This window comes from Poecilia latipinna, unplaced genomic scaffold, assembly GCF_001443285.1.
Source record: "Poecilia latipinna isolate Pla-1442-1.1 unplaced genomic scaffold, P_latipinna-1.0 Scaffold1500, whole genome shotgun sequence".
In the NCBI taxonomy this organism is placed as follows: Eukaryota; Metazoa; Chordata; class Actinopteri; order Cyprinodontiformes; family Poeciliidae; genus Poecilia; species Poecilia latipinna.
This window is the reverse complement of record NW_015114116.1, coordinates 134034-158077: the sequence shown is the minus strand read 5'-3', so window position 1 is coordinate 158077 and position 24044 is coordinate 134034. Positions and strand designations below refer to the sequence as shown.

Sequence of the window (24044 nt, the reverse complement as noted above, 5' to 3'; positions counted from 1 at the left end):
CTAGCCAACAGTCTTTGGTTGGACCTTCACTTTTGCCCGTGAATGCAGCATTAAGTGTCACCCTTTGTCCCTGACTAAGCCTGATCAGGAACAGCTCCACCAAAGAACAAATGAGTCAGAGAAAACAGCCTTCCTGTTTATTCACTTTCTCAGTCATATAGAGATACACCTCTTCTCAATTTAGTCTCTCCCTTTAAGGGCAGCAACAGTTCAGGAAGACGTGATGCACTTTACTGCTATTCTTATCACCCAGTGCTTCAAACTGAAATACCACATTACAAATAGATTAAAAAACCAAAGCAAGTGTCTTTATTTAACTTTTCAAAGCAATTAATGTTTTCTATTAAAGACAGTGGGGAGGTATTATGTAAAATTTATTTATTTATTTAAATCATGTTATAATGTTATTCACTCATCAATAATGAAGCTGGAGTGTTGCCTTGATTCTTTCATCCATACTTGAGAAACCCTTTAATCTTCATGGCAACCATTCAGCTATGTAAAACATCTGAGTGGACCTAGTCCCGCCTCTGAGGTGCAGCTCCTCCCCCACTCAGTTCCTTCAGACTAGCCAGCAGCAATTAGCAAACACCTGGCGCATCACCGGAGCTCATTATTGGATCTACTTCTCAGTGAAACACTGGTCAAATGTTGTGAAAGGGTAAGTAGAGGAACGATGTTGTGATGGAACCATGTTGTGGTTCCATCACAACACGGTTCCATGTTGTGATGTCATCACAACATGGAGCTTCAGAAAGAGCAGGAGATTTTAAAGCAACAGAGGCCCAATTTCAAGCCGGTAAAATTCTGCCAATAAATATCAGACATTTTCTGGAAAAAACTTTCTGAGTTTGAAAAGTAAGAAATTTTTAGATGAATGTGAACATTTCTAAACAAAACAAGAACATTTCTGAGCTTGAAAAGTAGAACACTTTCTAGAAAAACTCAGGGATTTGGAGATTAATTTCAGAAACTATCTAGAAATCTTGGACATTTTCTGTGTTCTTAAAGTTGAACATTTTCTAGATTTTTTTGACTTTTCAAACTCAGAAATTTCTATGCTTTTTTTAGAAAATTTCTGAGATTAATCTCAAAATTTGTAAATTTTTTCTAGACTTTTTTTATTTTACTTTTTTCCAAGTTTTTCTAGAAAAATTCTGATTAATCTAAAAAAAGTATTATAAAATTTCTAGAATTTTTTTTGATTTTTCAAACTCAGAATTTTTTTTCTGGAAAATTTCAAAGATTCATCTCAAAGGTTTTTTTTTTCTTCTAGTAAATAAAAACAATTAAATTTCTAAGCCTGAAAAGTCCAGAATGTTACTTTTTGAGCTTAAAATTTCCTTAGTTTTTACTAGAAATTTTACTAGAAAATTTCAGAGTTTAATTTCAAAATTCCTGAGTTTCTTTTCCGACATTTTTTGTTTTGTTTTATTTTTTCCTTATCTATGTCCCTAATAAACCGTTTCAAAGTGGTAAACATGATAATCACAGGTTTTTGTTTCGCGGAATGTGCGCTCCGCCTTCTTCATAGAAAAAACCCGGCCAGCCTCACCTGCTGAAGGAACACCTGGCTCCGGTTACCGAGGCGCAGAAGCAGCAGGCAGCCCAGCCAAGGGGGTTGGACTTTGCGCCAAAGTAACTCCAGACTGCGCAGCTCTGACTGCATGTCTGGAGCCGCAGCAGCAAGAAGCAATCAGAGGCTGAGCGACCCGATTTCAGGAAGACAGGAGGCAGTGGACGGAGCTCAGATTTCCTTTCTGACTGGAACAAAGGAGAGGAAAAGATTTTTTTAAAGATCTTGAGGTAGGAACGCCTTCACTTCCCCACGGAGCGCACGAAAATCTTCCGCATCTGCGTGAAAACTGTGGTAAAAACTTGTCTGTCTTTACGCGATCGGGTTTGTTTATGCAGCTACTTTCCAGCTAAGTTGAGTTTCTAATCTTTTACTTCGTGGGGTTTTTTTTTTCGCTCCTTGTTGCGGGTCTCGCTCCTAAGGAGGAGCTTGTTCCTTCATGAAAATCGTTTTTTTTTCCAACAAAGCCAGAAATATTTCAGACTGAAACCACAGAAACTTTTCATCTCCTCGTTAAAACGGAGAGAAACTCAGAGAATATCTGTTTTAGCTAAACTACTTGCTAGATTTGGGGGTAAATATTCAGTTTTTTTTATTATTACTTCTATTTTATTACCCAAATTATAGAATTATCCTAATTGTGGTTTTAGTTTACTGATTTTCTTTCACCACTAATTAAACTCGCCTTGTTTGTAAGCTTTCTTTTTTAAGCCGTACATGTCATTTGCATTAAACTCCCCAAACATTCCTGTCTGAGCAGGATTTAAACGGGAACGTTTCTAACTTCTTCACCTTAAATCGCTTTACTGTCAAGAACCAGCTGGGCTGCATTGTGGAGCGCTTGCTGCAACCTGCTGCTAAACAAATAACACCAGAACACCAGTGATCACAGCCTCTGTCATTAACTGCATGCATGTTCAAACCTGCACGCTGACACACACACACACACACACACACACACACACACACACACACACACACACACACACGCACACACACACACACACACACACACACACACAGATATTGGGATTTTCTTGGAATTACATGGGCACAGCTTGTGCATGACACACTGCAGATTGCTCATGATGTTGTGGAGAACCGAGAGATTCCTGGGTCACATGCTGGGAGGTGAAGTGGGGAAGCAGCGTACAGTTCAGGGCGACGGGTCAGAAGAGGGTCAGAAGCCAACAAGGAGGCTGCAGGGAATGTTTTCTTGTGTGTGCAGATTGTTTTTTATCCACAGCTTGAGAGGATCAGACCATACCCATTTTAAATATTATAAAATGAGAGTTGCCATTATAAATATGCGGGAGTGTGAGAGTTTCTATGACTAAGTAGGTCGAGGTATAAGTGGCATAAAAGGAATTTATGGGAGGAGTTTCTTTGTGAGATTCTGTTGGTATAAAACAAGGATTAATCCTAAAAACAACAGCTGATATGTTGCCATTTTCTTTGTCATGAGCTAATTTTATCTGAGATGCTTTTGCACAATAGGAATATTTACCTTGGCACCACATGTTGATTTGAGAAATGGCCTTGAATTAATCATCGTCTGGTCACTGTGATGCAGATTCCTGAAACTTTATGCAACAATAACGCAATACGTCCAAATAGTGGTTACACATTTAACCTTTGCCTTTTGAAATACACATTTTAAATCATTACATAAAAGAAACTACAAACTGCAGTGCATTTCATTTGGTTTTTATTTGACATCCCAACACAAATACTTACAGAATAATGGCGGGCGATATGGACTAAGAATTTTATCACCATATTCTGTGATAATATTGTGATAATGATGAAAATAATGATAAACTATTGTATCTTTTTAGGTAACTGGGTGGCAACACAAAGAACTGGGCTTATTAATGTGCTTTATATTACTAAACTGCACACAGAAACACTGCAAAAAGGATAGAGCTCCAACTTAAAAGTGTGTTAATTTGTAACCAAATTAAGTTTAACGAAGTAAATAAATTTCAAGGTGGACTCACAGAAACTTAGGAGGAGCGGCAGAGCCCGACTGCTCAGCTGGAAGAACCCGTCCACCAGTCAACCTCTTTTTATGTCCAGTCCACAAATCTTTGTAGAAGAGTGGAAAGAACAAACTCATCAGAAGTAATGCTTAAAGTTTGCCACAAGCCATGCAGGCTTGTGGCAGAACAAATTGGAAAGCAGTCTGGTTAGAGCAGATGAAAATTAAATGTTTGTGGTTACTTGTAATGAAATTACTCTGAACTGCCGACTGGAAAATCAGGTGGTGGCAGGACTTGGCTTGCTTTTCTCCAGCAGGAACTGAAAAGATGATGGTAAGATGGATGGAAGTAAATAAAGGAATAGAGGAAGAGACCCTGTTTGAGGCAGAGGCTAGGGATACGTCCAAACAGGCAAATGCAGCCCAATCACAGCAGTCTGAACGGCCCAGTTCTATGACGGTGTATTAGAACTATTGTAGATTTATTTTTCTAAATGAAAAAAGGAGTAAATTTATGTTAAAAATCTTTTCTAGAGACAACATAGACATTTCATAAGCTGAAATTGGGAAAAGTCTATGCTTCAAACAATTTTTTTCCCATCAAATGTTTGCCTTTTCAAACTCAGAAATGCCCTTGTTAAAAAAAAATAATAATAATCTGAGATTAATTTAAAAAATTCTGAGTTTTTTTAGGGGGACTTACTCTTCACTTTTTATATGTGTATACCTACAATAACCCTGCCATACCAGTGGACAATTCCAGTCTTTTCAACAACAAAAAAATCTGATTTGTACCATTTCTGTACTAGATCGGATATTAAATACCTGATTGTTTCCTCAGTGTCTGAAGTCTGAACGGCCATGCTGTCAGTTGTGGTTTTTGTTTTATTAGCTTCCTTCGTCTTAAGGCTCCCATCGCTGAATAACTTTAAATCGATCCATGACAGCGGCGTCCATTATTACTTCCGTAAACAGAGCGCTGCTGGGTGACGTCAACGTTCTTCTTCTTCTGCGCATGCGGGGTGCTTTTGGTCCGATTGCAGTCCGCTTTAATTAGCAGTACGAACGACAACGGGAAAAAACAACAAACAAATGGACAAATAAAACGCTGTTTTACAAAGACCAATGATGCAGACTCGCCCTAAAAGTGAAAGGAGCTGCTTGGAGTTCAACATCACCGTTTTCAGATTTTCATTTATTTAATAAATTTTTTTTGTGTTTTTTAGTCGTGTAAAAAAAAAAAACAGTGGTTTTTGGTATTAATGTGACGCGCTATTGAAATGTTCTGGCAGCAGGTCTAATTTCAAGGCAACCCTCAGGTTGTGTCAACATGACATGTTCTGATGCTGAACTTTTTTTACTTTTGAAACTCAGAAAATTTCAACGTTTTTTTCCAGAAAAAAAATTAAACTAATTACTAAATTTCTGAAGTTTTTGGTAGAAATTTACTACTTATTTTATTACTATTTTTATTTCCAATGGTCCGAATACACTGTCATAAAAAATCCCTTTCAAGTTTTAGATCTACAATAAATTAAACTCAACAAAATCTTGGTAATTTATTTGCTTGATTTTAGTTTTTCTTTGTTTTTTTGGCCCATGACTTGTTTTGATTTGACTATTTTGGCCAATGAAACAAAAAGTTTGGACACCCGTGACTTAAAATCTAAGCTGGCAGTGATGTTTGGGTTAATTCTGTGATCCGTTGCAGGTTTAGGTTTACAGACAGAACAATTAAACACACAAAACGAGTAAATCACAATGGCTGGGTCAGATTTTCCTTTAATCCTCCCTCCTTAAACCAGCGTTGACAAAGCTAGAAAAGGTCAGGAGGAAGGATATAAAGGAGGAGCAGACAATCGGGAAACAGGACACTGAAGGGTTCAGCAGAAAGTGAATTCATGAACGTTTGCAGAATGGGAATAAGGACGAACTACGTGTAAAGTCTTCAGACACACCAGGCCAACTTTTAGCTTCTTATTTGCTCTGCAGTTTGCATTTATTTTCAAACAAAGGTTCCAAGGTTTTCCCAGTCGGAGCTGGTTTATCTTTCGTCTCGTGGTTTTTCATGGTGGCTTCCCCGCTCGTTTACGAGTTAAGGGACATTGCAATTTAATTACTGGGAAGAAACAGGACAGAGGCTGATTTATGAGGTTTTCCACAAAAGCTTTTGGAGGAAACTAAAGCAGGACTTCGTCCAGCTAACCCGCTTCTTAAGCATGCTTTCCTCTGCCTCACTTTACTGAATATTAAAAAGTGGGATGCTGTTTTTATCTGGGTTTATTCAGACGTAATAATTCATGTTGCTGCAGGGACAGAGAGGAAAAATCAGACACAAAAGTTGCTAAGAGGAAGGATGCCAGGTCACTGTAACCCCAAAATATGAATAACAACATGGCAACAACACAGAGACTCTTTCTTTGGAGTTGGACTTACAAACGACAAAAAGTTTAAAAGAAATAAATACAAACTTTGTGTTTTAGTGCAACCTGTTTGTGTGTCAGTAGAAGCGCTGGGCAGAAAACCAAAAAGTTGTACTTAAGTAAGAGTAACACTACTTTAACATATTTTTACCCAAATAAAAGTAAAAAGTATCTGTCCAAGAAATTACTCATGTAGGGGTAAAAAAGTATTTGGTAAAAAGTCGACTGAGTAACTGATCAAATTATCAATCATTTAATATTTAAAAATTACATTATTTGTAACATTAAAATATAAAGTGGAGTTTTGGTATTTTAAGGACTAAAATTACAGAAATTCATACTAGTAACAAAAAATAATAAAATCAGACAAAAGAAAATGTTTCCAGATCAGTTTCTTTCAATGAAAAACTTCAGAAACTTTAACAGAAACTGCAGGTGAGTGTCCGAGTCTGGTGGATTTTAGGTTAAAACACGTTTGTTTTTCATTCAGTGAGTAGAAAATCCAGAAATTTTACTCAAGTAAAAGTAAAAATACTCTTAAAAGTAATTTTGTTTCCAAAAAACGTACTAAAGTCAATGTAAGTAGTTGGTACCCGACTGGCCAGAAGTGCAAACAGAGAGTTTGTCAGGCCGGCGAAAGGTTGAGTAGATGAAGGTTGACCTTTGTTCGCCAGAGAGGCTTTCTGCATGAGCTGCTTCTGAGAGAGATAACAGTTGGAGGCCGTGTTTTAGGCAAGCGCCTCACAGGGAGGAGCGTCCAGGAATGCGAACAGGCCCGGCGGAGCCCGGACTCCTTCCCACTCCAACGCAGCGCGGAAACATTCAGCAGGGTGTGACATTCTCTCCGCTCCTGTTTCAAGTTTGTTTTGTCCGCTTTCTCTCTGATTCTTTTTTTAATCCTGTTAACCTTTACGAGTTTTTACAGAATAGTTGCTGGAAACATCCCTTTGTTACTAACAGACAAGTTGGTGGTGTTTACTTTGGTATTTTTAGTTTAAACTGCAGGTACGGGCAGAGTTGGGCAATAACTACGTAGTTACATTTACTCAGTGACATTTTTGTACAAATGTGCTTGTAGGAGTACTTTTACTACGCTGTACTTTGAGTAATTTTATTATGAAGTATTTCTTCTCTTACTCGAGTAAAATTTCTGGATTTTCTACCCAGTGAATGAAAAACAAACATGTTTTAACCAAAACTTCACCAGACACAGACATAGACTTTTTTGGGGGCAAAATGAATGTACGTAGCTGAAAATAGACACCAGCATCGGTAGCCTACAAGGTACTTGTTAAGCTTAAGTTTCAGTATTGATATTAGCTAGTCATCTTTTAGCTAACATTACCTGCATCCAACAGCTTTACTCAACTCAGTCGTTGGAGGGAAAAACTGTGAAAAGTTCTTTGCGTTTTGCTGGTTTGCTGCCGTGATTCTAACACAAACCTACGTAGCTCCGCCCAGCAGAGGCAGGTCTCCTTCACAGGTGGAAACCCAGCGCGAGCGTCGTAGCGTTTATGTTGCGTTTAAAGGCGGCTCGGAAAAACAGGTTACAACATGTTAACAACGGACTAAACTGTTTTAACTGCTGATAAAAGTGACAGAGGACACAAATATGGTTAGTGTGGAAGCCTCTACTGTATCAAATTGACATAGGAATAACAGAGAGTTGGCCATTCTAAAAACCCAGCGCATACAGTGTTCATGTTTTGTTTTGTTTTTCATCCAGACGCCTTCCGCCCCACCGTTTGGGAACCTCTGCTATAAGGGAACCAGACCCACAATTAGCTGCGTTTCATTACAAATGTGTGCAAAACTTTGTTGGTATTCCAAGACGGCAGAAATGTTTGTCCATTTTGACGCCTCACAGTTAATTTATCAGTCTGTTGGATTATAGCTGTTCATGTTCAAGAAGCCGTTTTTAAACCATCTGAGCTTTGAGACGTGGTGCGTTGTTTCTGTGGAAATAGCCTTCAGTTGGTGCTCAGGGAGGCGGTGGCATTGAAACAATGCACTGCAAGTATTTTGTTTGTCTAGTTTCTTAGTACACATTAAATGAGACAAAACTCATAAATATAAATATAAATGTTTTCAATATGACAGGAGTTTGTTTTAAGTAAATAGTACTAATATCACTTCTATTTGCAGATAATTTCATTTAGAACACGTTTCAGATTAAATAATCTACCAGTGGAACCAGTACTTATTAAAAATTAATCAGTATTATTGACTTAAACAAGCTCCTATGTCTTGCTGAAAAGTTATGTGTAAGACTTGAAATAAGACAAAACTAAAACATTTGCAGTATAAATTAAACCAGAAATACTTGGCTGTTGTGTTTTTGCAGTGTGGTCTGTTGGGACTAAGGGGCTGAAAATGTGCCACAAAAACCAACCACTACCGATCTGAACCATTTATACCCAAACCTTCATGTTGTTTAGATTCTGACCCAACTTTAAGTTCACAGTTTAGCTGAAGTTAAATTATTGATGGAAAAAAACTTTCTTCACCTCAATGAAAGCAAAACTCAGAAACTTCAGACTACAAATCCAGATAATATTCTTGGTTCCTTGGCTCGGTCTTGTCAGACCTCTGCTAGGAATCTTGGTTTCATATTTGACAGCTCTTTAAAGTTAAATAAACAAGTTAGTTCTGTCGTTAAATCGAGTTTCTACCACCTTCGGCTTTTAGCAAAAGTTAAATCTTACTTCTGCTTTAAGGACTTTGAAGGACTTATCCATGCCTTCATAACTCGACTGGATTACTGCAACTCTTTATGTAGAGGGATGGATAAATCACAGATTCAGCGACTTCAAATGATCCAGAACGCAGCAGCACGGCTTCTTACAGGAACCAGGAAGCGTGACCATATAAGGCCAACTCTGGCATCTTTACACTGGCTGCCTGTCTTTTATCGAATAGATTTTAAGATTCTTTTGTTAACTTTTAAAGTTTTAAGTGGGTCAGCCCCCCCTTATCTTCGGGACCTTTTAAATCTCCGGTCTGTGTCCAGAACTTTAAGATCTAATAATCAGTTATTACTTACAGTTCCTCGAACTCGACTTAAGAGGAAAGGAGATCAAGCTTTTTCTGTTGCTGCTCCTGTTTTTTGGAATAACTTACCTTTTCAGATGCCCTCAGCCTGGATCATTTTAAATCACTTCTTAAAACTCATTTTTACTCTTTGGCATTTAATTGATGTATTGTTTTATATTGTTTTGTCATTTGTGTTGTCGTTCTTGTACAGCACTTTGGTGCAGTTTTATACCCGTTTTAAAGTGCTATAAATTTGACATTGAGTTATTTTCCCACCCAACCGTTAACTGTCGCCCCAGTTTTCTGTTTGCAGCAGAAAGAGGGAGAGTTCTGCTTATATCCCAGTTGGGTTATTTAATCTACCATTGCCTGTTCTCTTACATCGACAAGACTTTTTTTTTTTTTTTTTAAATCTGAAGGTGTGTATGTGCATGACAATCCCTCTAGATATGCAGCTCCTGAAATACTCCCATGATCCAGTCTGGCACTAAAAACAATACCATGGATCCTTAAATATTCTTTACTATTCTGATGCTTACACTGCAAAAAGAAGAAAAAAAAAATCTTACCAAGTATTTTTGGTCTGGTTTCTGCTGCAATTATATTAGCACACTTTAAATAAGACAAAAATAGTTCACGAGTAGCTTTTCAGCAAGATACAAAGCTGATTTTTATTAATCAGATTTATTTGTATAGGACATTTCAGCAAGAAAACATCTTCACAAAAACAAAAAATACAAAGTCACAGTCAACAACTGTCAAGCTCCATTGTTGCACATCAAAATGCTGATTAATGTTTAATTGACTTTTAATCAAAGCAACTCTAAACAGGTGGATTTTTCGTCTAGATTTAAAGGAACTTAGTGTTCCGGCTGTTTTGCAGTTTTTTGGAAGTTTGTTCCAGATTTGTGGTGCATAGAAGCTGAATTCTGCTTCTCCATGTTTGGTTCTGGTTGTGGAACCAGAAGACCTGAGGGGTCTGGAAGGTTGCTATGGCAACACCAGCAGATCTTTAAGCCGTTCAGTGATTTATGAACTACGGTATTTTAAAGTCTGTTCTCTGAGCTACAGGGAGCCAGTGTAGGGACTTTAGAACTGGGTGATGTTCTCTGACTTCCTGGTTTTAGTCAGAACTCCAGCAGCAGCGTTCTGATTTCTTTAGGCAGACCTGTTGCAGTATTCAGTGTGACTAAAGATGAACACATGGATGAGTTTCTATAGATCCTGCTGATATATTAGTCCTCTAACCCTGTAAATGTTCTCCAGGTGATAGAAGCCCAACTTTGTAACCGTCTTTATGTGGCAATGAAGGTTCAGATCAGAGTTCAGCCTGACCTCTAGTTTCCAGCTGTAGTAACTGACGTTGTATTGACTCTAGATCGATCCTCTCTAGGTGCTTCCTTCATCCAACATAAACACTCTTCTTATTTTATTTTATTTTTCACACGGATCATTTACGCATCGACAGGTTTTCTTCCTCCCAGTCTAGACAAACTCACATGCATGCTTCAGATTGCGTCGTCTGCAGCCATTTATTTGTCATGCGTATGATGAGCTGCACGATGCACCTGTTTGAAACTGTTAATGACACGGACCAATCGTGCATGAGGTTCAGTCAGGACACCTGTGCCGCTGACTAAACTATGAGTCAGCTTGACAAACATACCAGTGAAACCAGCTGCCTCCGTGTTGTTGTGTCTTGTTTTTCACTGTTCAAACTATGAGGCGTTTAGTTATTTTAGTGAAGTTGAAGTAGGTGACAGATTTGGGAGTGTAAGGCGGAGAAGAAAAGGAAGGGCTGAACCGTGTAATTAGAAGATTCAGTGCCACCAACGTAAATGTAACAGAAGGAAACTCGCAGATCAGAGGTGCAAATTGTCGTTTGTGTAGGAAATTACCTTATTATTCCTTATTATGTGGCTAAATGTTGATGTTTTGTTTTGCAGAAGGCGCGCCCTGCTGCCTCACAGCCATGAGCTCACAGACTAGTTACGGGAACTTTCTGTGTAAGTTCCCACAGACCCTTTAACCTCACATTTTTCACCCTTAAACTCAGTGTTTGTAAACACCCCGGCGACACCTGCTCTAATTGCCTGTTTATTCCTCTGGGTCACATTCAGTCCAGGCCATCGACAGCGACCTGAACGCATCGCTTGCAGTCGCAGATGAGTTATCTAAGGAATTCAGCTCCATGCTGCAGGAGGCCTCCTCCAACGACCAGAACACGTCGTCTGACAGTAAGGTACGCTCACCTGCCGTCAGCAAAACCCAGGAAAACAGAACGTTCTGCAGTTCTGCTTGTACACGTTGTACTGAACATTTTCCATCACAGGTGATTGTTTGCCTCTGGCTACTCTTCATATTTCCAGCTGAACTGGTTTGCAGTAAACAAAAGAAAATTACTTTACAAATGATCCCTAACCTTGCAACCCAGTTTGAAAGAAATGTTTTTTTTAAATCTTGTAGTGATCAATAGAAATTTCACAGCGTGAAAATAAATTGATTTATTGCTTATTGCGACAGGCCTAAGTGGTCTTTGAGAGGACAAACTTTAATTATGCCATTATTAATATAAATGATCTCAAAATAACAATATTATCGTCTAGCCGCACAATAATGTCTGGGACAGTTTATCGTCCAGAGAAACGGGCCTAGTCAAATCTACCCTTTCCTTTTCTTTAGACCAGTTCTTCCGTCTCCAGAGACGCACATCTTTCGTCTGGACCTTCCAGCCTCCCCAGCTCCATATATTCGTCGAGCAGCACCAATGGCAGCTCCGGCTCCAGCTCCAAACCGCTCTCTCCAAACTCCACTTATAACACCACTTCCATCGGCAGGAACGCTCCGTCACCCCCTGTCCTCTCCAACAGCCCCCACTCCTCTCCCAAGATGCACCGGGTGGTGCACAACACGCACCAGCGGACCGGGTCGGACGGCTACGTGTTTACGCCGCAGAGCCCCAAGCAGGCGCCCCGCTCGCCCCGGCCCGACTCCCCGTCTTATTTTGAAAGGAGTCCACAAGGCCTGATTAGTCACAGGGAAAGAAGCCAACCCTCAAGCTGGACAGCCGGTTCTTTGGACCCGTCAACCCGCCCGGCTCCACATCAGATGTCCCAAAACCTGCTGACTCCATACGACAGCAACCAGATGAGCCGCAGGTCCCCTCAGCCAGACAGAGGCCCCTCCGCAGGGTTCCTGAGGACGCCCTCTCCTCTGTCTTTAAACTCTCAAGTATCCAGCACCCTTCCTCGAAATTTTACCACAGTCAGTCAAACTGGTAAGGAGGCTTATTCTCTTTTTAAATGTTTCAGTTTAGATCTTTGAATTTCTTTGCCATGTCACCTTTTAATTCAATTAAATTCAGTTTGGTTGTATTTCAGGTATTTAAAACAAAAAAAACAACAACTAATGAATAACTACTGATATTGACAATTATTGATATTAGTGTCAACTGATATGAAACCCTTATATCGTAGGTTTTTCAGAAAAGCATTTCAAACATGTATTCCTATACATAGCTCTCATGTGATGTCACACTTCCGGGAACTTTGTAATTGACGGCCATCTTGGTAGGCAGTTGCTATGACGACATTAAACAGGCCACTAGTTAATAACTAGCTCTCACCTCCTTCTCATCTATTTTACAAACAATATAAGTGCACTACGACTATCACCCGGTACACCTCTGTGTAATACTAAGATTTAAATCAGTGATATTTACTGTAATACTTATTGCCAAACTAGTAAAATTAGCTTTGCTAATGTAGCTTTTATCTGCAAGCAAAGATGGAGATGTAGCCTACGTTTATGTTACCACATGTACTTACTCTGCCAGTTTGTTTAGTGGATTGTTTTGCGCTGTGTTTGCCAACTAAGATGATGCAGATCACTTCCAGTTCAGACTTGTGGGAACTATGAATGGATCTTGACAGCAGTATCTTCAATGAATTTCTTATTGTAGGTTAAAAAGTTTCTAGGAAACCCAGCAGATTCTATCAGGTTATTGACTTGCATCATTCATTGACTTTCATTTCTGTTTCCACAGAAGAGTCTGTGAAAAGACAAAAAAGTCCAGGCAAGTGGAACGAAACAGATCTGGACGTGTCCTACGAGAGGAAGCCTCACCACATCTATGACAGTAGGATTTTTTCCCCTCTTTTGTTGGATTTTTAACGTTTTACTCAGATTTTTCAGTCTCCCTCTGTGCCAGGTTGGCCCCTGTCCTCTTTAACATGATGATTTTGTGCTGCAGAGACAGAATGGCTTCGATCATCTGCTCCGAACAGCAACTGGCGGGAATCCAACCTGGATAACCCTGCTCCAGCCATAAGCCCTAAAAAGGTGCGAGGTTATAACTGAAATGTTCTGAAACTTGTTGAACACTTGTTTTCTAGGGCTTTAACCTTTTTAAGACTTGAGAGATGAGATTTTTACTTTGTGCAGGGTTACACTATCCCCATGTGCACTTTGAGAGTTTTTTGTGTTTGTGGTTATGGGAACTGATGGTCTGACAGGACAATACTGAAGCAACAATGTACGGACTATACGGTATTGCACGGTAAATGCAACCAAAGCAAACATGCGAGTCTAGAACTAAGGCAGGAAAAATGACTAGTAGTCTTTTGCCAAAGACAGAAGAGAAATCTTACAACCACTAAAATCTGATGCTACTCCCAACTTTGTTTCCATTTTGTGAAGAAGGAAGCTGCACTCAGTGTCTTCTTCAGAGGTTTTTGTGTTGTTTCCTTCAGTGGTTCTGAATACAGCACCACCACAGGCGAGGAGGGGAACAGGTTCCTAAAAGGGTTCATTCTGGATCATTTGACACAAACTGCATTTCCATTACAAATGTGCTTACAACTTTGTCAATATTCTGCTAATGTCAAAAAAACAACACAATTTTGTAATTGCATTTTAATAACCTAATAAATGCAATTAAAATCACAGATGAATAAGTTTGTTCACGCAATAAGTCATTAAAAAACATGCCGCTTCGTCATCCTCCTACCACTTCCTGTAATCTTCTTTGTCTTTTACGGCAGTAGCAACATCCGGACGTTGACCACATTTCCATTGCAGTTTTATGAAATGAACTTAATTTGATGTATACGAAAAACCATCTAATCCTAGCGCAAAAACTTTTTCGAAATTGCTGCGTTTCCATTAAGCAAATTTATTTTGGTAATTCCAATTTGCGAAATTTTATGATACAGTGCAGTGTGAAAGAGAACTGCAGCAGCTGAAAATGTAACAAATTTAGCAATTTTGGTCAGCAGACGAACCGAATCTAACAGATGATCAGGGGTGAAAACATCCTTAGTGGTAATTTAACAATATTCCAAGATCCAACTTATTTTTGCTTCTGTAGCAGTTTTCAAACCTTTCATCGTAACAAGTGTTCTTCTTTGTTCATTTTCTTCTCAGGATCCTCGCTCAGTTCCTCAGGGTTCCTACAGCTCTTTGCCCCGCGGCGCTCGTATAGCTGTTCCACCAGATGCCTTGTCCTCAGGACAATCCCCTTATGGCTCTCAGCCAATCATCTCCCGTCTCAACATGCCTCCCATGTATTCTGTGCCCCGCCAAAGAAGGCTCATACCAATCTCTGTCATCCTGCGCCTTCAAAATCCCCAGTATGGACAAATGTCGACCCTCCAAAATCAGCCAATGGAAGGACAAGGAGATTTAGCATATTACCGCATGGCTGAAGCGGCTCAGAGGAAGTTCTTTCAGCCCCCTGCCTTCCAACCACCTGAGCTGAGACAACCTGCTGTTTACAGTGACGGTAAATCACCTCTATGTTGTTTCAGGCCAAGGCCTTTCCTGTGGGTCTCCCTCATATTTCTGTTTTAGAGCTCCTTGTTGATGCTGACTGAAAATGGAGGCAGCTGGCCAGTGTCTCCAGAAGAACTTAAGATCCAGCTTAAGATGCACCACTGACTCTCTTTTTGTTACTCTATCCTTTTACCCCCCCCCTCTCCTTGCCCTCTCTTATCTAACCAGCCATGATTTTTGTTAAATATATCTAATTTTAAGTTATTCCATGCATTTCTTCCCTTTATTTGTTATGGTTCTAGTGCCAGGCCATAACCAATTGGGGGCTTGTCCAGGATTTGAACTCAGGACCTCCTGCACTAAATGAATTTTGCATTTGCCTCGTCTTTGTGCTACAAATGTGGTTTCTGTGTTTCCAGCTCTACATGCAGAGGACGTAGATGCAGAGATACAGCGGCTGGATATTCACCACCTTCCACCAGTTTTGGAGACTGCCGCTGTGCTGAGGGCTGGTGGAGAGGTCGAACAGGTTGTGACCCCAGCTCCCCGACCCCTGAGCCCCACCAGGCTGCAACCGGTGGTGGCCCCAGAGGTCCAGAACCCTGAGATCCCAGATCGGGAGGAGCTGCTCCGCATCAGGGCTGAAATCCCCCGGGCGCTGAAGAGACGCGGCTCTGTGGATGTTTCTAAGTCCACAAAGAAAGCCTCGCAATACCAGCCAAACCAGTATAAAACCATCATCCACAAGCTATTTCATAGGAAAGATCACCGCAACAAGGCGGAGAAAGGTAGCGACAGCTCCTCTGACGGGGAGGAACCCGCCATGCCTCCTGATCTTCCACCCACAACCCGGACGCCTCCCGTCATTCCACAGGATGAAAAAGTAAGTATCTGGTGTTGGTTTTGGCACACTTTAATTCCAGCTCATTAATCACATTTATATATCAAACAATGATGACAGAAGTGAAAACAAAGCCGTTTTCTAAAGGGAAAAAAGCTATCCACACAAACCTAACCTCATGTGAAAAAGTAATTGTCCTCCAAACCTAATAACTGTTTATGCTTTCCCCGTTGCAACAACTGCTGTTTGGGATTTTGAAAGAACTGGCAATCAATCTTTTCCTACCTATGAAGGAAATCCTAGCCCTCTCTTTGTGCGGTCGTTTTAATTCAGCAATCTTGCGCAGTTTTCGAGCCTGAACTGTGTAATGTGACACTACATTGTCTCATATGGATTTAAGTCTTTGGTTAGGCCACTCCAAAACCAAACCATTTTGTTTGTGGGCCTTTTTGAGTAAAGCTGGTCTTAGTAATGAGCTTCGGATCACTGACATGCAAAGCAAGAGTCCTTGACACCTGGACCATCAAACTACATTTGACTGTTATGGAGAGCAGATCTTCTAAAAATGCCATAGAAGTATTTTAGAAATTGTTTAGTTCTTTTGTGACTTTCTGAATGAGTGGTCAATATCCTATAAGTCATTTGGGTAAGCTGGAAACTTCTAGCCAGTGGTGGGCACACTTCTGCTAAAAGTGGAGCTAATTTTTCATGTAGCGCTTTAGCATTTTTGGTAACTTTGAAAACATTTAGTGCAATTAGCTTCCCTTAAATAAATTTTTTGACATGAATTCTTCAGTAGTAAGCTTTCAGATGAATAGTTTGACATTTTGATTAAAGTTTTGATTAAGAATTTTTCATGTAGATTCTCATATTCATGCTCTTATTTTGAAGTGGGTGAAGGCTGTTTATGCACCATTTACGTTTCCTCACATTCTCTTTATTTTTTCAAGCAAAAAGGCAAATGTACAACAAACAAATGAGGTGGAGAGAAGAGTACAACATTTGAGCAAATAACCAGGGATAATTAAACAAATGCAAAAATGCACATGAATTGTTTTGAGTCTCCTCATGTTCTCCATCTGTGATGCAGTGCAGCAAATGGCATTTATTCTTTACCCAGAATGCATTGCTGTAGAACTACAAGCTGGATTAAAACAGTTTAAAAGCTATTAACGTCTTACATGCCATCTGACATGTCAATTAGCAACAGATTTACTCAATTACTATAAAACTGAAACAATGAGTGAAAGGTCCTGAAGCGTACTGCTATTCTGTGTTTTAGCAGTTTATGGCATGGAGGCTATTAACACGGTTGAATTTAACGCTTTAGCATTAGCTTCTGCTAAATACCATGTTGTTTATAACTTTTTAGCACAGGGGTGTCCAAAGTCGGTCCTGGAGGGCCGGCATCCTGCATGTTTTAGTTCTCTCCCTGGTTTAACCCACCTGGATCAAATGATGGCTCATTAGAGGCCTACGGAGAACACTGACATGCTGAAAGGATTGTTACTACCACCAGGGAGAGAACTAAAATGTGCAGGATGTCGGCCCTCGAGGAACGACTTTGGGCACCCCTGTTTTAGCATTAGTGGAACTAAAGTTTATGATTAGTGCTTTAATTAGCACAACTAAAGTTTTAGTTAGCGGTGCTCACCATTAGCTAAGTTAGCTATTGTAGCAGAGTTTCTTCATTCATAGTAGTGACTTTGTAACCTTTTGTCCAGACTGCTGTGAATTATTTTGTTCCTCATCTGTTCTTTATTTTATTTAGATCAAACCATGATGGTTTTTTGGCTTTCTTCATGTTGTCATACAGCATTAAGATTGTTTCTTAATATCTTACGATAGCTCTTTTCCCCTTCATAAATAAAATTATAATTTCAAAACCGTTTGGATTTTACTTATTGTTTAAAATGCCTTAATCTGAACACCAAAAAAGGGAAGAAATATGTAGAGGTAAATACTTTTTCATGGTGGTTTCAATGTAAATTTGTTTGTCTTTTCAGTACAACTCCATCCTGAGGAAGCCGGGTCGCAAGAAATCTGGAAGGCGAGCTAAACTTAGCCCACTGGTTCTGCTGCTGGATGGAGCGTTGATGGGAGAAATGGACACAGTGATGCGAGCCGTGAAGGAGGTATTTCTACCCAAAACTCTTCAAGGGGCACAGTTTTAGCTTCACCTGGTTCAAGTTCTGTAAGCACCTTCTGCTGTCCAATTACTAATCAGTTTTTCAAAAAAATAATCAGCAGATTAGCCTTGCACTGCACTGATGCTAAATCAAGCAGAAAAATAACTGGTAGTTATATGAAGATTGCACTTTCATATAACTGCAGTCTGGAATTCATAATTATCCTAACAGGCATTTTTTTTAGGTCGTAGGAGGAAAACAACCAGACCACACATGCAAAAATGGAGCATGCAATCTCCACAGACACAAGCCCTCACTTGACTCTGCAGTGTTGGCCTACATTCAAAATAATTTGCATTGAATCCAAATTATTGCTGTTGAGTTTTTTTTCCTCCACAATCAAATCAACTCAGAAATGTCAGCAGATCATTAGGCGCACCTGAAAACACCTGCTTCTCATGTAAACAATAAAACAAAGCGTTTTATGATTGCAGTGGCATCGCTTGGCAGCATTGCATCTGACAACCAGATGCAATGCTGGTTGTCAGCACTGGTTGTCAGCACAGTTAACACTGTTCGTGTTAACTGACACGAACAGTTAACAACCGTTTTCGATTGAGACTCAGGTGACAGGGTGTCGTGCTAAATGAGGTAAAGAAGAATTTGGCTATGGATTTGGGACTCGAAGAAACTTATAGCATTTGAATTGTGTTGTTCTCAAAGTATGACCACTAGGGTTAAAACACATAATTGGATTAATTGTCAACTAATTTAGCAATTAGCAAGAGAGACTCAAAAAAGGGGGTCATTTGATGAACGAACACATTCAACACAGTAGCTAAGCCAAAACTGTACAAAAAAAACCTTTTATATTTCAGATAAGTCTTTCTTTGTAAATTATGCTACCCCCAGAACTCTTCAGGTGGCGTAGCTTCACCTGGTTAGAGTTCTGTAAAAATATTAATATAAAAAATTTATAATTTTTAATTTATAAAAACTTTTTGCTGTCTAATTATTCATCAGTTAATTAAAAAAAGTCACCATTTCAGCCCTGCACTGTATTGACAAACAGCAAGGGTCGAGTATTTTTTAGCTACAGATGCATACTTTGCTAAATTGGTTTGCATCTTTTCATGTACTTTTAAAATTTGTATTAAAGATTTAAGTGGCTAAATGAAAACTCGAAAAAAAGCCGAATGTGACATTTTTATCCGATTAATCGTCATGACAATCGATATTACAATCAATAATTACTACAATAATCTTAGTTGCAGCGCTAGTGACGGCAAGACAGCAAGCAAAAAATTAACAAAAGGTCTTCACACAAGGCTTGCATTTCTTAATGAAGGTCGTTTATAGATTTTTGTTGAAATACAACAAAAAGAAAAAATAGATTGGGAGCTAATACACTCATGTTAATGCTAATACACTCAAAACTTTTTTAAAACGTAAATATAATAGAAAAATAGATTACTTGCTAATAAACTCTTTGTAATGCTACACTCAAAACGTCTTTGTTACTGAAAAACAGCAACACATTGCTAAGTGTCTTCCAAATACATAAATGACATTTTTCCAAGGTACGAAGTGTTCACGTGCCGTTGACTTTCTTCCAACTGCTTAAAGTCCTGTTGACATGGTTACCGGAGAAATATACGTCAAAGACAGTTTGCTGCCAAGAGTGCTCACTCGGTCATGTTTCTGAAAATACACTATGACAAAAATCGTTTGAAATACAAATGTTACACTCTGATCAAATTTCAAACCCCCAAACTCATACCCGTTTTTAGCATGAATTTAGTCAAGCAATTAGCTAACCATGAACTTAATTACAAGCTTACTGATGTAACTTATTTCCACTATAAATTAATTTACAGTATTTGACTGAATGGAAAAAACTTCTAAATGCAAAAAGTCATGCGAAGATAAAGTTGGGTTCAGCAAGTGAATGAAATGTTATGTTGAATCTCATCTGCAGATGAGTGACCCCAGCCAGCCGAATGATGAGGGCATCACCGGTTTGCACAATGCCATCTGCGGCGGACATCACGAAGTGACCGACTTCCTGGTCCGCATTGGAGCCAATGTCAGCGCACCAGACAGCCATGGCTGGTAAATACTTTCCTCCTCCCCTCTTTGTTTCTCATGATATCTGCACATCTGAACGTTGCTGGTATGTCTTCGACTCGCAGGACTCCGCTACATTGCGCTGCCTCTTGTAACGACCGTGAAATGTGCGAGTATTTGGTGAGGAACGGAGCTGCCGTCATGGCCTTCACTCACAGAGACGGAGCCACCGCCTCCCAGAAGTGTGATCCTTACCTTTTTGGGTTTGAGGAGTGCGAGAGCTATCTAAGAGGTGAGACAAATGCTCCCACACATACACCCTTTATAACAGCTCAAAGGCCATGTCTAAACTCTGAAATGTCAACATTAAACACATTTAAGGTCATATTTCCAATCTAATGGCGCTATGGCACAGCAATGAAACTTCCTTGCCACATTGTACGGACGAACTTCAACAAGTTTTACTGGAATTTTATGCGAGGCACCAACACAAAGTAGTGCATAATTGGGAAGTGAAACCAGAGAAGCCATACAAGCCCCCAAATTAACTTTTTTTGCAGATAAACTGTCAAATTTCTCTTTAAGACAACAACATCACTATGAAGTGACAGTAATATATTGGAACACATAATCTATGAAAAACAAACTCCTTCGCCTTCTTTCAATGGATTTGTGGTCCTCAGAAAACGTTGTTCCTCTGAGCTCAGGTGGCCAGTTTCCTAGCAACCCCAGTGGAGTTCTGCCTGTTACCTAGCAACGCAAGCCGAGCTTAAGCACATTTGGTCAAATGCTTTTAGTGCTCTGTACAATGGCTGCTGGAAAAGACAAATGTTGTTTTGGTGAAATACCATCTGGAAACCGCTTGTTACATTCTTAGCAGTGTTTATATTAAGTAAAGTAAAAATAAACTTTATTTTACCATACTAAATAAAGTTGACAAAGAATGAAAATAAATTGGGTAAATTGAAAGGAAGTACTTGTTTTCAATTAAGTATATTCTTAATTGAAAGTGTCTTAATTGTAAGTGCAATTAAATTACTTGCTTTCAAATACTTACTTACTTGAGAGTAAGCAATTACTTACTTTCAGTTAAGCCAATTTATTTTCAGGAATGATTAATGGAAACGCATCTCTTGTTGGTTGTGTAGGAGGCTCCATTTCTGCTTTTCAAAGATGTATGGTTGCATGTTTGTGCATCTATTTATAGCCATTTTCAGGTACAAGTGTAAACATTGAGTCAGGGGTTGTGGCCAATAGCAGCTTATTTGGATTTAAAGTGACAGAGGCCCTAAAATGTCTCAATCTGAAAGCTCAAAATGGGCAGAACGGAGCAGAATATAATCTCATAATCCAAAAATTATTTTTGTGCAAAACAAATGGAACAAACATGTTTTGTTTAGCCCATTGACCTATCCTAACCTGTTCGAGAAAGCTTAATAGGTCATATCTAAACTAATAATGAAGAGAAAAACATCTTAATACCTTTACAACCTTTTATTTTTGTCATGGTTGTATTTTTACGTCTCCTTTTTGCTTTGTCATGCTAGCTAAGGAGGAATCCATGGGGGTGGACAACAACGGCGTGCTGTACGCTCTGTGGAGCTACCAGGCTCAGGCACCTGATGAGCTGAGCTTCAAGGAGGGAGACATGGTCACCATCCTGCAGAAAACGGACGGCTCCGACTGGTGGTGGGCCTCGCTCTGTGGCAAGGAGGGCTTCGTCCCAAACAACCTTTTTGGGGTAAGTTGAAAAACATTTTAAAAAAATGTTCTCCTTATTTTATTATTTTATTATGAAAAGTTTTTTTCCCCACACATGAACTATTGAACAAGACAATTTCTGGAAATTTACCATTTCATAGCTTTATGAAATGGTAAATTTATTTACGTGATTAATCTAGAGATGGATGAAAGAGCATTAAGTATGAGAGCAGAGCATATTTGAAGACATTCATGTTGCTTTTCTGTAAGCAAAAACCAACAGACAGCTCAAGAAAAATGTCGTATTAATAAGGGGTGAGTGACATGAACGTAAAGTTTTATCACATTATTTTGTGATATTATTGTGATAATGATCAAAGTGACAAAAAGAACATTTTTTGGGGGGCTAGGGTTTGTGTATGGCACCACAGTCTTAACCCCACAAACACAAATACTGCTCTTGAAAAACATTTGTAATATACTTCTTTAGGACAACAATCGCGTAAAAAAAAAGTCTGATTTGTATTAGTAAAACACACACAGTAACAGCATTTATGCATATTTTCACATATATTGATACACTTTTGTTGAACAAACATAAGCCTGAGAAAGAAAGTTTTAGGAGTGTTTTAGACATCATTAATTGGAATTTATGACAACAATAAATCAAAATCTTATGAAAATGTTACAAAATTGATCTTGATAATATATGAGGTAGCTGATTGATTTGGTGAAATCTTGAACTGTAATCGTTGTTTTGATTTTAATGCAGATGTAAAACAAAGGTTTTCCCTTTTCTCTGGCAGCTTTTCCCAAAGGTTCGTCCAAAATCTCTCTGTTAAAGGATCTTCTGGACATCCAAGGTGGTGAATCTGCTGCACCAAGCCACAATGTTATTTTAATCAAATGTGAGAAAACTGCATTTCTGCAAGACATGGAACTTCTTCTGATGTTCTCGAAGGACACACGGAAAATATTCGAAGAGGATACACTGTTATTCATGCATGCCCGCTGGAGAAAATGTTTCATCTCTGCATTGAAGGTGACCACTCTGTCAAACTTTACAAAGGTTACAGAGCTGTCATCCTCCCCGCCGATCTGCTGTAGTCAGCTTTCTCTGACTCACGTCCTGGTTACAGATCAAACCGAGGCTGTTGGTGTTCAGTCCACTCATCGGTTAGGTCAGCGTAGGCGTCAAGAAACCCACAATCAGTCGGTTTAGACGCGGTTCCAGTTTACACCCAAGATGCATCACCAAGTCAAAGAAGGGAGTCTGATGTTGAAATTTGAAGTTTTCACATTACTCAGCTGTATATGTCATTTTCAGCAGTTTTAGCGTTAGTCAGTAAAATATTAGAGCTACTTTGTGAATTTTTATGACCACATTCATGAGGTTAACACTGAATGAATGAGATGTGACTTTACATAGTATTATTAGAACTGATTAGTATTTGCTTAAGTGATTGCACAATGTTCTTTTGGTTGTTTTTATGTTGCCTTTTTATATGAATCATGTTGGGAAGGGAATGAGTTTACTATGAGTAAAATGAAAAGCTTTCTGATGCACGAGGGAATGCATGTGTGTGTTGGGTGTAATGTTTTTTTTTTTTTTTTCTTCACGCTGTTTAGCCTGTGAAATTTTACTCAAAGTGGAATAACATAACTAAATGTTTAAAGAGTAAAATATAAGATCTGTTGTCAGTTTTCTCAATTAAATCATCTGTTACAGTGACACTTATTGGCACCACTAATGGAGATGTGTAAAAGCTTAAAAAAATAAATCAATATTCTATTGCGGATGTGTCACATTATTTTGAGTTGACCGAGAAATTATTTTTCTAAAATAATGAATGAAAAATCTAAATGAAAGATGCTTGCATTCTTGAGTCCAAATTTACACAAGTTATAAAACCATAAATAACATGGATCTATAATATGACTAAATATAAAAACAAAACTATAAAGTCACAAAACTGGAGGAGTAGGGTAACCAACTCAGTGGAAATTTGTATGGGGCAAGTTAAAAAATTTTATTTTAGCTCTGCTGAAACCCTCAAATCAAACTTAACTGTATTTCTATTCTAACATTTTTAGATCTATTGTCTGTTAAGAGTTGAGTAATAATTAGAGGACATATCCTTGAACAAGTAAGGACAGATCTACAGGTCATTAAAAAAAACACTACATTTTCTGCCTATTTTGAGTTTTCAGAATGAGCCGTTTTAGGGCCTCTTGTCACTGTGAATCCAAATAAACTTTCTGCCCCCCTCTCAACGTTTACACTCGCTCGGCGAAAATGGCTGAAAACAGACACACTAACTGGACATTTCTGACCCCGAGTCGGGCCAGAAGCAGAATGGTAAGTCAACATGTTTTTACAGCAGCCATTATATTACAGCGCAAAGCAAACTGACAAAGTTCTGGAACTCGTTTGCGTTGCTAGGTGACGAACTGGACCTGGGATTGGCAGGGGTTGCTAGGTAACGGGGAAGTGCCCACCATTGTGTGTCAAACTGTTCTT

At 39.1% G+C, this 24044-nt stretch overlaps 1 protein-coding gene and 1 long non-coding RNA gene across 4 annotated transcripts; one reads left to right on the top strand and one right to left on the bottom strand.

Annotated features, from left to right (window-relative positions):
* Positions 1 to 1544: 1544 nt before the first annotated feature.
* Positions 1545 to 22942, top strand: ppp1r13l (protein phosphatase 1, regulatory subunit 13 like). 3 transcript variants are annotated; one of them, XM_015057926.1, is made up of 13 exons: positions 1545 to 1806; positions 10960 to 11019; positions 11134 to 11255; positions 11696 to 12290; positions 13059 to 13151; positions 13266 to 13354; positions 14438 to 14795; positions 15205 to 15668; positions 17633 to 17761; positions 19734 to 19867; positions 19948 to 20114; positions 21370 to 21563; positions 22330 to 22942. In XM_015057926.1, exons 2-13 carry the CDS (start codon positions 10986 to 10988, stop codon positions 22363 to 22365), a joined length of 2415 nt encoding a protein of 804 aa, XP_014913412.1. In that variant the 5' UTR covers positions 1545 to 1806; positions 10960 to 10985; the 3' UTR covers positions 22366 to 22942. The 3 variants fall into 3 exon arrangements, with proteins under 3 accessions (XP_014913412.1, XP_014913413.1, XP_014913411.1); XM_015057927.1 differs by having other exon boundaries at positions 1545 to 1870; XM_015057925.1 differs by lacking the exon at positions 1545 to 1806 and having other exon boundaries at positions 10923 to 11019.
* LOC106963169 (uncharacterized) lies at positions 2036 to 4198 on the bottom strand. Its single transcript, XR_001428135.1, has 2 exons — positions 3577 to 4198; positions 2036 to 2775 (listed from the first exon to the last, which is right to left on the bottom strand). It is a non-coding gene; the product is annotated as an uncharacterized LOC106963169 (long non-coding RNA).
* Positions 22943 to 24044: the final 1102 nt, after the last annotated feature.

What these genes read in the sequence shown, in the direction of transcription:
- ppp1r13l (XM_015057925.1), top strand. Translation starts at nt 10,938, where the DNA reads ATGTTGATGTTTTGTTTTGCAGAAGGCGCGCCCTGCTGCCTCACAGCC. An exon ending in ACCTGCTGTTTACAGTGACG is followed by an intron (nt 14,796 to 15,204) that starts GTAAATCACCTC and finishes CTGTGTTTCCAG; the next exon opens with CTCTACATGCAGAGGACGTA. An exon ending in GTGCGAGAGCTATCTAAGAG is followed by an intron (nt 20,115 to 21,369) that starts GTGAGACAAATG and finishes TTGTCATGCTAG; the next exon opens with CTAAGGAGGAATCCATGGGG.